Source organism: Myotis yumanensis, unplaced genomic scaffold (genome assembly GCF_028538775.1).
Source record: "Myotis yumanensis isolate MYYU_CA2020_CCGP unplaced genomic scaffold, mMyoYum1.0.hap1 SCAF_4, whole genome shotgun sequence".
Taxonomy (NCBI): Eukaryota; Metazoa; Chordata; class Mammalia; order Chiroptera; family Vespertilionidae; genus Myotis; species Myotis yumanensis.
Genome location: NW_027223755.1, coordinates 10,952,056 through 10,965,385, shown reverse-complemented (window position 1 = coordinate 10,965,385; position 13,330 = coordinate 10,952,056). Strand labels below are relative to the sequence as shown.

Sequence of the window (13,330 nt, the reverse complement as noted above, 5' to 3'; positions counted from 1 at the left end):
AATATCTTTGTCTCTCTAGTGACCAGTAAATACTAGGAACTCATTAAATATGTTCTGAGTGAATGATCTTTAATAGAATTAAGAATGAAAAACAGGATGAGAATCAAGGCTACTTAATAAAAATAGAGATCCTAGAAGTGGAAGCATGAAATGCTCACACACTTAACACCTTAAAAAGGTGAAAACAATGTTCTCCAATTGTTTATTTGCTCTTCAGCCTTTGCTCTTCCGGCATTGGACTCACACAAAAGCCTAAATTTAATGTTATACTGAATTAAGAATTCATTAGCAAGGAAGCAGGATAAGCAAGATAGGAAAGTAGGGAAAGGCATCCGCAGAAACATAGAAGTCATTATTCAAATACACCTTGAATCTAAACAGGCCAGACAGGTTTTCTGAAGAAAAGTTCAATAAGAACAATGGGGAATATATCTTGCTCCCCATTACATTGGTGTATTATGTACCGGCTATATTCAACTCATAGTGACAGATCATGAGACATAGTAGGAAAATAGTGAAATACATTATTCAACCTTCCAAAAGCTGCATTCCAGTTGGAAGATGAGGCACAAACTTATGCAAAGGTGTGTCTTGGTCACTGTTGTGCCTCTAGTGTCAGAAGGTACCTGGCACATAGAAGACACTGAATGATTGATACAACAAATGTCAGATCAGTGAAACTAGGACACTCACAAAGTGAGAGTTGGATTCTTTGATATATATATCCTGTGACAGAAGGTAAAAATATATGATGTGCTTGGTATGCACATACACACATCATGTACAATTGCTGATCATGTCTGTACAGTTTTGAGTCAACAACCATCATATTTTTAATAAGACTTTTAACTTAAAATGCTTTATTATCTGGAAGGCTCATTTTTATAAAAGTATTTCACATAATTTCAAATTCTAATTGAAATTAAGAGCAGTGATTTTTTACTAATACAGCCTGGATATTCAGGAATGTATAAAAGTGAAGGTAAGTCATAACTTCAGACTCTCCAAATCTTACACCAAAGAAAGCCTATTGCTTGAAAATAGAGAAGCTAAAATGCAATGTTTAGGAATATGAATGTCATTCTATATTTATAATCAATTAGGTTCACATTATGTTTTATCCACTTTATTCCCAAGCCTTTCTTTTCAATGTGTTTGAAGATTTTTAACTATGAAAAAATTTTAGTGTAGAAAATGGCAGAAATAATTATGAATGTGTATGACCTTAGAAAGCCTTGCAAAAGTCTTGTGCCATGCATTTGGAAATGAATTCAGTTAGTAGATATCTCAAAAGCACTGATTTATTGAAAGCATTCTCCTATTTCTATTTCTGAGGCACAAACTAGATGCTTTATCTTATTCCTGCATTGGAGACAAATTGCTGAAATGCCCTTAACCTGGCTCATTCTTAATGCTCAAATCTCAACACAAATGTCACCTCCTTATAGAGGCCTGAGAGAAGATCATCTAAACTAGTTCCCGCATCATTCTCATCACATCAGCCTTTTTCTTGTGTACACATCACTCTATTGTCTTGTGGTCCCTTTATCATTATTTCTTAATTCTTCATTCTGTTAAATGAACTCTGGACCCCGGAAACAAGGACTTTTTCTTAACTGCCACTGTAATCCCAGCCCCTAGATCAGTGATGGCGAACCTTTTGAGCTCGGCGTGTCAGCATTTTGAAAAACCCTAACTTAATTCTGGTGCTGTGTCACATATAGAAACTTTTTGATATTTGCAACCAAACTAAAACAAAGATTTATATTTTTGATATTTATTTTATATATTTAAATGCCATTTAACAAAGAAAAATCAACCAAAAAAATGAATTCGTGTGTCACCTCTGACACGCGTGTCATAGGTTCGCCATCACTGCCCTAGATAGTACTTATATAATAAGTACATGCTGGATAAATAAACAAAGGCAAATTAAATAAGGATCTCACACTTGTCAAATCATCTCAAAGAATCATTGACTGTTAGAGCTTGGAGAGAGCAAATATGGTGCGTGGATGGCTAAGAAAGCGACACCCAGAGCTTTGCAGTACTGTGCATAAAACTGTCTCGGTATCACTTCAGATTATACTGTGGGCAGTGTTGTTTCTGACATCTAACAAATAGATGCTGGCATCTTTAGAGTCCTCTGTGATTTTTGTTTTGATGTAGGCACTGTAGGCCAGAAGGTCCTATTTTGCATGTGATTGTTTGTATTTTCTTTTGAACTTCCTCCAGTTTTATACATTAGGGATTTATTGCAGAGTCAGCGAGGGGTGTGAGGGCTACTTCAGTGGAGCACCATTGTAGGTGTGTAAATACTCTGTCCAATCTTTATAACCCAATAGAAAGTGATATTTTTTCTTATATTGCTATGCCCAGTCTGACTAGAATATTGTCAGTGGCTCATAAAACAAATGTTCCTGGTTTCACCATCCATACCTGAGTGGTGAGCCACCTGATAATGGAGAGGATTCTGAGCAGCAGGTACATTTGTATGTTTATCTTGGGGCTTGAGTATGCGACCGACCGGCACACCTGCTCCAGGAGGATCAGCAGCATTCCAGAAGGTGACTGTGATGTCATCTAAAAAAATGACCCTCATTCCACTGTGCACTAAAATACATGGGCCAGAAAATAGAGGAATAACTATAATTTTCTGAGAAAAATTCTTAAGATAGTACCAGAAACTTGGCATTTTAAATTATAGCTCTCACTCTGTGATGTATTATCTAGAATCTGGAATCTTCACTGTCGAGTTGCTCTGTGTTTGTGCTAGTCAGAATTCAGAGTCTGCAAAACTGGACTCCAGGGCCATCTAGAAGGATGGGCTGGTATTGGATTGGAATCCCAGCATTACCTGACCTGGCTCTCCCTGGAGAGCCCTCCCCCTTCTCCTCCATCCATTTATAATATACTCCTCTTTTCCCCTGGCTGCGCAGAAGTATTCAAAGGTTTATGTTTTGAATGGTTTAAATCCCTTTTGTGATATTCTTAGTGCCATCAATAGCTATACATATACTTTCAGTTATATAATAAATAATGAATGAGAACCTACTAGGGAGGGGCTGAGAGCATGGCCCTGAGTCCACAACTTACTCTATATACGACTTTGGACTATTTCATAACTTACATGCATTTCAGTTACCTCTTCTGCAAATGTGAATGATGATGATAACTCTCATAGCATCATTATAAAGATTAAATGAGCAAAAAAATATAAAAATTAGAAAGAGTGCTTGGCACAAAGTAAATATAGGTAAATGTAATTCTTGGTATTGCTATGATTCCATGAAGAACAGGGTACAGCCCTAGCCCGCATGGCTGCTACACCCTACTGAGAGCCAGAGATCTAAATGAGCACCCATCCCCGTGTTGTCAGTGCTGTGCTAGGGTCCCTCAGAGGGTGTCAGCCCCACCCCAGAGGCACACCAAGCCCAGCCTCATCCTGTCTCATTTCTGCTGGAATTTATTCAAACAATCTGCTTCTAAGCTCTCCCTTCATTTTAGCAGCCGGCTTTCAGGAGGCAATGTCTTAGCATTAAAACTTGGCATTGAAACTTTAGGCTCATGAGACTATGGATGCTTTAATGAAAGCAGACAGTACAGTTAAAATGAAAAACGAATTGGACCGATTCAGTGAACTCCACAGCGCAGCTCATGGGAACCTGTTGGGATGTGTACAAAATAAAAGTCTATTTTGAACATGATCAGATTTACACTGATTCGAGTAGAGCAAAATGGCAAACTTAATGGTGGAGAGAGAGGTTAATGCCCTTCTGAGCCTGTCTCCAAAGTTCAGAACTGGTCTATTTTTAAACAATGAGTGTGAAGAGCCAGGGGCTGAAAATAGGTTCAGATCATGTGTCCCGGGAGAATATAGGGCGTCGGTATATTTCATTTGCACAGAACATGAATCAGGCTGAGAGTATAATACTGTCCTTCTGACCTTTACTTCTCCCAATAGACTGTCAGGGAAGACAGCATAATTTGCATGCATATTTATTTAGTGCAATTCTAAATTATTTTTTTAAAGTGCATATTGTTGATATTTTTAATACTTTCTATAAATGTGTTTAGTTAAAATGAACTAAAACAGGCTAGAATCATCGTACTGTAAAGCTATACAGAGATATTATAAATTAGCAGATATTCATATAGCAGTCAAAGTAACAAGAGACTAGAAAAACTATGTAAGTAGCCTGGTCATTTTGTGGTCACATTAAGGTCTTCTCTCTTCTGGCTAGAGCTTTTCTCCTGCAGCCCTAGTTTCTAGAAAACAAATAGATTTATTAATGTGTGCGGGACATCAATCCAAGTGCAATGGGAAGGTAAATAATAAAATGTCATTTCCGCTTTTCTCCTGCAGCCCTAGTTTCTAGAAAACAAATAGATTTATTAATGTGTGCGGGACATCAATCCAAGTGCAATGGGAAGGTAAATAATAAAATGTCATTTCCAGTCTCAAAATTCTTACTATATGCTTGTGGAGACAAGATACAAAGACATTAAAAAATATGAAACAAAATTAAAATGCATTACTAAAAATATAAGACATGTAGAAAGTCACATATGATTCATTACTAGAGAAATACAGATTCTATATACTAAATTTCAAAATAGATTAAAGAGCCCTGAGCAGTGTGGCTCAGTTGGTTGGATGTCATCCAGTGCACCAAAGGGTTGCCAGTTCAATTCTAGCTCAGGGCACATGCCCAAGTTATGGGCTCAATTCTTGGTAGGGGGCATGCAGGAGGCAGTTGATCAATGTTTCACTCTCACATCAATGTTTCTCTCTCTCTCTTCCTTCCTCTCTTCCTAAAAATCAATAAAAAATCTTTTAAAAAATAGATTAAAGACTTAAAAACCATCTTGACATGGGTCTTGGCAATGATTTTTTTCTATACAAAACCTAAAGCACACACAACATCTTTAAGCAGTGAGATCTGCTTGTATGGGCCGATTTTCTTACACATTCAGTCAGCATCATGCAATTTAGAAGACAAACCACCAGATCAATATAACCCACTTGGGCATGCTGAGGGGAATCTATTTCTTAAATTGTTCCCATTTGTTTGTTTGTTTTATTTTAAAAAATGACGTGTATCTAATTTACAATTCACTTTTCAAATTTATTGTATCAACAGGTCAGCTTTATCATAAGAATCCTGTATTTTATGCCTGGGTTTTTGCCAAAAGGGAGTTTTATTTATTAAGAACATCTTGTCATTTCTTCTTCTGAACCTTGGCACCCACCTCATCTTTGGTCTTTAATAAACAGTCCCCAACTCAACTTTTTTTTTTCCAATCAAACCCATATCCCCTTACTAAATTACATTGAAATCATTATTTCTTTGAAATTTTATAGAATATATATTCTCTACCATTTATTTTATCTTAACCAGATATTGTTTAATAGCTATGAGGTTAATAATAGAGAACATTAAGTGAATTGTTTAATCATGGCTGTCATCTACAATAGAGTTGTTAGTGTTCCCTCTGGTTTACGGATGAGAAGGTTAAGATTTCTAGAGTTCAGGTCCCTTTCTGTGGATACAGAGCAAGTTAGTTTTGGAATTAGGGATTAAGGCCAGACATGCAGGAAGGGGGGGAACGGGGAAGAGAAACTAACCCATGTTTATTTTATTCTTTACAATTATCTTACACAGAATATGCATACATATATATGTATATACATATTCTCCCTCAACTAAATGTAAACTCACAGAACTTCTCTATTTTAGGAACCATAGTTTCCACACCACCTCTTATAACTTGGAATGTGTTGTTAAAAGTAGAGGTTTTTAACTCATATCCCCTAAAGATTTATATTCAGATTGTCTGAATCTGGATTGAAGCCTGTTGAACTGTATTTTAGAAAAATACCATAAATACGTCCACAGGTCTATCATCTTTCTCAGAAAAATGCAAGAGAATGCCACCGTTAGCAGGCCGTTAAAGCCATTTTTGTCTTTATTGATGCCGTCTCCATGAGAGCCATGATGAGGGTGAGGTCCCACAGAGTAATGCTGAATACGTTCTGCTATTTCCCAAGAACGGTCCTGCATCACACCCACAAACCTACACTTCCCCGCCTCTGGGCCCCTTCTGTGTCCCATGCTCTGTACCGGACACTCGAGTGCTCTCTCCAGGGACGCTGAACAGCTGCTCAGAAGCTGACAGGGAAGTTTTTGTTGTATTGATTCTTTATCGCCTCACATGCTTCATGTATTATTGCCTTAGAGCTTTCAGGGCGGTCTCTTAAAATTAATTTTAGTCATTCCCAGATACTGACTTACTCTTCTCAGAAGCTTTGTGATCTCAGTCTCGTCTTTTCCAGGGTCAAACTAAATCACGTTTTACTATGGAAGTTTCACAATCTGTTTCACTTCTCTCTTCAAGGTGTAAATAATATTGAAAAATTATACTTTATGTTTCTCTTGATGAATTCTTCATTACATAACATTTAACATGAAGCTTTAAAACAAATGTAGAAATGCTTTCCATATTCCAAATCCGCTTCCACATGGCATCATGTTTGTACGGCAGCAGACCTCTGGCCAGTGGAAATGTAATGCAATTCATAAGAAATGTTAAATTTTCTAGGAATTACATTAAGAATAAAAGACAAATTTAAGTTTAATAAATTTTGTTGCGCTGGCCAGTGTGGCTCAGTTGGTTGGAGCATGATCCGGTACACCTAAAGGTTGCTGGATTGATTCCCAGTCAGGGCACATACCCAGGTTGCAGGTTCAATACCTGGTCGGACACGTGCAGGAGGCAGCCAATGATTGATATTTCTCTCTCACATCAATGACTCTCTCTTTCCCCCCTCCTCTGTCTAAGAAAATCACTTTTTAAAAAAAGAGAGATGGGAGCCACCAAAAATTTATTTTACTAATTATTAAAGTAGCTTTATTTCCATAGAATTGAATCACAAAATAAATATGAACAAGGTCATTTTTGTTTACTTTTCAATCTAGACCCACGTATTGCACAATAGTAAATGTGTTGCCATTTAATAATCTGCCCTGAAAATATGTACATTGCATAAAATGTGCCATTCAAATTGATTAAAGCAACAGATATTGCTCTGACATGGGTAAAGTTTTAGATTAAAAGAGTTATACTAAAAGTGACTATGTTTTATTCTAAAGCATAGACAATGACAAATATAAGGATGTGGGTGCTAAGTTCCTATGACTTTGATTCAGGTAGGAGGAAGGCCCCAGGTGGGGTTGAATGCTCAATGGTGTGGGAGTCAGATAAAATAATCTCTCTAGACATACTCTAGCATCATGGTCTGGGCAATGGATTTCTTCCCTCTCTATGCTCCACTATCTCCTTTCTTTTGTATATGTGGGGAAATAAAACAAATTCAGGTTTATTCTTTGGTTGTTTTCTCCCAGGAACAAATTAGATGTAACATATAAACTATCTGCTTAACATGGGTGCATAATAAATCGTGTTCCCTTCCTCTTTCATCACACTTCCTTTTCATGTGAAGAAATTAAAGTATGTTCCTTTGGGGGCTGTGTAAGGAGAACCAGAGATGAGTGGCCAGAAGTATTTCTTAGAAAGGGAGAAGTGAAGGGCACACTGACCCTCACAAATAATAGGTACTAGTCCCACTTCTCTTCTCGCACTCCATTGCTTTACATGCAAAGGTCTCAAATTCTGTTGATTTAAAAAGCCAGTCAGATTTCCTAATTGTATGAAGTAAAAAGATATTAAATACAGTGTTTTAAAAACTGTGGCAAACTGGAGCATGCATGCTACACATGAAGATATTCTTGTTTAGATATTTTAAAATATTTGTGGTAGGGAGAATAAAAATAATAATAGTAAGGTGTACAGCCATGAGTTTGTCATTTCAGTCAACACATATCCATGTCACACTCTCAAAATGTGAATGTGTGGTTTAGGGCAGATAATTCAGTATCTTCTTCAATACGAGGCAGTAATAATAACTACGACATAGGATTTTTATGAGGATAAAATAAATTAATTCTTGTCAGTATTTAAACCCAGCAAAAACTCAGTTTGTCTCTTATTTTTAGTATGTTCATTCTTTAAATGATCCCTGCTTTAAAGAAAAAACCCTGAGGTATCTAATTACTCTGTTTTGATTGTAACTAGTCCAGGTCACTAAATTGGGGAGAAAATAGGACAACATCAGCAACAATTCATTTTTAGGATGTTCTAGGTGACGAAGTATCAGTTGATATAGATTTGACCAAATGTACTTATTGTTTCTAATGCTTGGATGCCATTTGCCTGTCCATCTGATATAAGTTCTTAGAAGAAAGCTCTCCTGTGTCTGCACCATGTAAAATGCAGGGCGTGTTGGGTGCAGGGGTTTAGCAATGTCACTGCAGCTCTGTTTCTTTAAGATTACTCAGTGATTCATTATTGTCATGATGGTAATTATATTTATAGCTATCCTGCTTAAAGCTTTTTTAGAACTATACTGTGCAGAATAAATTAATGCGAATGGAGGAAAACTAAATGTTTCACACAATGGAACTTTCTACAATGATACTTAAGTTATCAAAAAGGAATTGTAGTGGAAAGGGAGCCTTAAAATATTGCTGTTTATTTTAATTATAACCAAACAGTATTGCTGAAACTTTCTCCTTGTCTCAGTCTGCATGGTTCCAAAGCACAGATTCTTTGCTAATATAAATACTCCTTGAAGCCATCTAAATACATCAAATCCCATTTTTCCTGATTGACATAGAGTTAAACAAATTGCAGATAAGACAATAACAGTAAAGCATTCCATTGTGAATGAAAAGGCTAACCACAGACAGGGAGAAGATATTTGCAATGCATATCCCAACACAGAACTCAGTCAGGATGCTAAAAAGAACTGTTAAGATGGAAAAATCAGGGGAAACTCTTGACTGGGCACTTCACTGAATGGATACTCATCTGACCCATAATGAGCATAACAACGCTAATCATTGTTATATAAATGTAAGATTAAACCACAATGAGAAAAGGGGAAAAGTAATATTTCTTCATGCCTGCCAGTGGCAAAAATTATGATAACATCAAATTCTGTCAAAGATGCAGGAATACTGGAACTTGATATGTTGCTGCTATATGAGGAAAACAATCATTTTGGAAAACTGTTGGCAGTATCTACTAAAGTAAATACATGCTTATCTGATTACTTAGCAATTACAATATGAGGTAACTATTCAAGAGAAAGCAGCCCATAAGCTACTTTAAGAATGCTCATAACAGCCTGGCCAGTGTGTCTCAGTGGTTGAGCATGGACCTATGAACCAGGAGATAATGGTGATCAAGGCACATGCCTGATCCCCGGTAGAAGGCATGCAGGAGGCAGCTTATCAATGATTCTCTCTCATCATTGATGTTTCTCCATCTCTCTCCTTCTCCCTTATCTCTGAAATCAATAAAAGATATTTCAAAAAATAATGTTCATAACAGGTTTATTGTATTAGCCTAAAACTGGAAATGACCCACAGGTCATGAGGAGTAAGTGGATAGGTTGTGTCTTAGTCATCAATGAAATGCAACCTAAAATATGAAAAGGAGAGAAATGCAAACAAATTTTTCTCCTCTTATTTTTTCATATCAAATATTTGTTAGAATTTACAGTTTGAATCAGATAGTGTTTACATGGAAATAAGAGTGAGAGAGAGAGAGAAAGAGAGAGGGAGAGAGAGAGAGAATATGGATTCCTTCCAGCAATAGTGATAATATGAAATTATCTAGCAGTATCATACTCCAGGCACTGCCAGCAGGTGTCCCTGAATGTGCAATGCATCAAAGAGGACTTATTCAGATAGATAAACACCAGTGTAATTGTTTGTAAAATAAACTTTCAAATATTTTTCTAAAATGAAAAGTGAGAGAACAATTAAGAGAAACATTTGTAGAGTTGAAGTGAAAGAACATAGGTGTAAGGAGTCTCTTTATTATTTTTGTTTGAAACTCTTATTTTCTTTGCAATCTGACTTATTTTCCCTTTCCCCAGCAGCATTATTCTGTGTAATTTTCGTATGAAATAAGTACCTTTTAAACACTCAATCCAGTCATTTTAATGACATACCTTTGTTTCTTTTCATTCCATTTTACCATTTATCTTCATGTGGTTTTTGTATAGAGGTATTCTAATACTAAAAAGCACATTTTTTATACACATAACACTTGTTTCTCAAGTTGGTTGCTTGAGAAAGCATTGTAAAAGTTTTGGGTAACTGTTCCCAAGAGGAATAACACTGAGCTTTGTGAGTCCTTTTCTCTACTGATGAAAGGCCGACTTCCTACTTTCCTTTTCATCTTCCTTTCTTCTATCCATTCTTTTCAACTTCTTTCCTTCCATCCATCCATCCATGCTTGCATGTTTATTGAGCACTTACTATGTGCTGAATCTTACTGTAACCCCAACACCCACCATAGCTCTTTAGCACCAGTTAATACTGTTCAAAAATTGCCTTGGGATGCAACCCCCAATGCAGTCAACTGTCATTATGAGGTCTTGGATATGCCACACAAACCAAGTGCCACATGTGACATCTTTCTTTTGTTTGTTGTGCCATGTTCATTTTCTGCTTCTTGCTGCTGATTTTTAAATACTTACAACTCTCCATGAAGCTCCACTATTAGAGACACCTCTCTGCTCTGCTAAACTCATGAGATCTTGTTGAGGATGCATGACCTTCTTTTCCATGGTGGACCCTAATTTTTGTGCCCGCTGTATCAGCTGGAATTCTTTTAACCTATCCTGGGATCATAGCAGTTCATTTCATGAAGCAAGACTAGAGAAACCACCTTTCCTACTCTTGGAATTCAGAGTTTTGTATAAGTTACTTCCCCAAAGCAGGGAATTCAGATCTCCATTTCTTTTTGCCCTCTTCCCACTTCCTCACTGAGGTTACTTAAGTTTGTATGTGTCTTAAGCAAGATAAAAAGTTCAGGCCCTACCCTTTTCTTTTGAGGGCTCATTGGAGAAGACACTTCTGAGAAATGGCGTTATGGTAAATTTTAGATGGCCATTGTTTATTCCGTTACATATCTGACTTGCAAGATTAAAGCTGGTCGGTCCCTGTTTGGTTCAGAGAGATGTCATATCTAGACCAGAATCCACAGAATGAAATTAAACATGTAGTTCTTCTAACTTAGAATTCCTGTCCAGAAATAAAACAAGTCAGGAAAAGTGGACTCCGACCTCTCTCCAGTCCAAGGTTTCCAATGGAAACAGGACAGGCTTTGAAGGGGAGGCGTTTCTGACCTCGCCTAGAAACCGACCAAATGTACAAGTAGAGATTAGAATTAGAAACTCCTTTATGGAACCCATCTCTGTGATTTCCGTGGTTCTCACTCCGACATGAATGATGTTAAGGAAAAAACATCGAAAAGTTGTTGCCTGGCAGTGGGCCCCGTTTCAGAATTCCTATTGGTAGGTGTGAGTTAGATTGTTCAACACAGTGGAGCACAGAAGCCGTCGTGATGTAGCTAATAGGCAATGATGTGGCCTCCTTTCTTCATAAAAAAGATAAGAGAGACTAAAATTCTCCCACATTTTAGAAGTTCTCATTTTACATAAAGAATAATAAATGCGAAGTGGCAAAAGTTGAGGCTTGTATATATTTCATTAACATGTACTGAATGTGTAATATATGCCTGTACCACACTGGGAACTGTGAATATAAAATTCCAACATGGAGATAAAATGAGCCCTGGCGTTGCAGAGACATGTAGATTATTAGAATTTATGTAGGTTTTGGTCCTGAATTTGAATTATGATGTTATGTGATATATATATATATATAATTTTAGTATATGCTTTCTTCCTGATATGAATAATATCGCTCCTGATGTTGGTTTACTCTTTCCATCTCTAGGAGATAGTCAACTTCAACTGTCGGAAACTCGTGGCCACGATGCCTCTGTTTGCTAACGCTGACCCCAATTTTGTGACTGCCATGCTGAGCAAGCTGAGATTCGAGGTGTTTCAACCTGGAGATTATATCATACGAGAAGGAGCTGTGGGTAAAAAAATGTACTTCATTCAGCATGGTGTTGCTGGAGTCATCACAAAGTCCAGTAAAGAAATGAAGCTGACCGACGGCTCGTACTTCGGAGGTTAGTACCAAAGAAACACAGCCGAGATGACATGAAGTTGCTTCAGTACGTGTCTTCGTTAGAATCCTGGAGGTGTCAGAATGTTGATTTGTTGGTTTTGAATATAAATTCTCATTGGAATTCTGATTTTAAAAAGTGTCTATAATGGCATGTTTTTCACTTATCAGGCCTTGTCAAGCTTAATGTTTAAACATTCCTCAGCACCAAAAACTGGAATGTTTTCTTTAGACAATGGCAAGAAGTCTGCGTTCCAGTATCTGCAGATTTATCCTGTAGGAGAGAATTCAAGTGAAACTCTTTTTTCTTCTCATCAGTGAGGTGCTCCATAAGTGCTCCTTATTAAGTGGTCCTTGTTACTTTCTGTTCATCCTTCATAGACTTTATCATCTTGTACCCCTTATGAAGGCTTCTCCATCAGAATCAATGTATCCCAGCTCTGTGTTTTCATAGCACTTTTCATAGCTTTCCAGAGTCCTGGTCAAGTCCACCTCATGCTGAAATTAACAGGTAGTTACCTGTCTTCCTTCAGGTATTAGATGGCACGTGTGGCATCAGAGAAGCCATTTGAAAGTCAAAGATGCTCAGGCCCCAAATGTCAGAGATTCTGATTCAAGAAGTCTAGACTGTAGACACACTTTTGTTTGTTTATTAGAGAGTAACCAACCAGTTCCCAGAGGGGAGGGCTGGATGGAAGAAGGTGAAGTGATTAGCCAAGGAACATAAGTGCATAACCCACGGACATAGACAACAGTGAGGTGATGGCCAGAGGAAAGGGTGTGGGGGCTGGGTGGAGGTGAGCAAAGGGGGGTAAGTGGGGAACATCTATAATAGTGTCAACAATAAAAAAATCCATAGTTACAAAGAGAAATTATTCAAATCAAACTAATAGGAGTTGAGAACCAGTCAATCAACTATATTTTATACGACTAGAGGCCCGGTGCACAAATTAGTGCACAGGTGGGGTCCAGCCAGGGGGAGGGGCCACAGAGGGTTGGCGGGCCAGCCCTGCCCCCTGGTCGAACTCCCAGTTGAAATCCCAGTTGAGGGGACAATTTGCATATTAGCCTTTTATTATATAGGATAATAATAATCTGAGATTAAGATGTTTTCTCCAATAACAGCTAAGAAATAATTATTAGAAAAGGTTTATAATTGTTTTAAATGCTTTTGTGGAATTTATTAAAATAACCATAAAGTTCTTATTCATCAATAT

At 37.3% G+C, this 13,330-nt stretch overlaps 1 protein-coding gene across 1 annotated transcript in view; it reads left to right on the top strand.

The window, feature by feature from the left end:
• HCN1 (hyperpolarization activated cyclic nucleotide gated potassium channel 1) overlaps positions 1-13,330 on the top strand; it is a 302,469-nt gene that overhangs the window by 256,604 nt on the left and 32,535 nt on the right. The window contains exon 6 of the mRNA XM_070411883.1: positions 11,877-12,117. Coding sequence (XP_070267984.1) covers positions 11,877-12,117 — 241 coding nt within the window. The remainder of the gene's footprint in view (positions 1-11,876; positions 12,118-13,330) is intronic.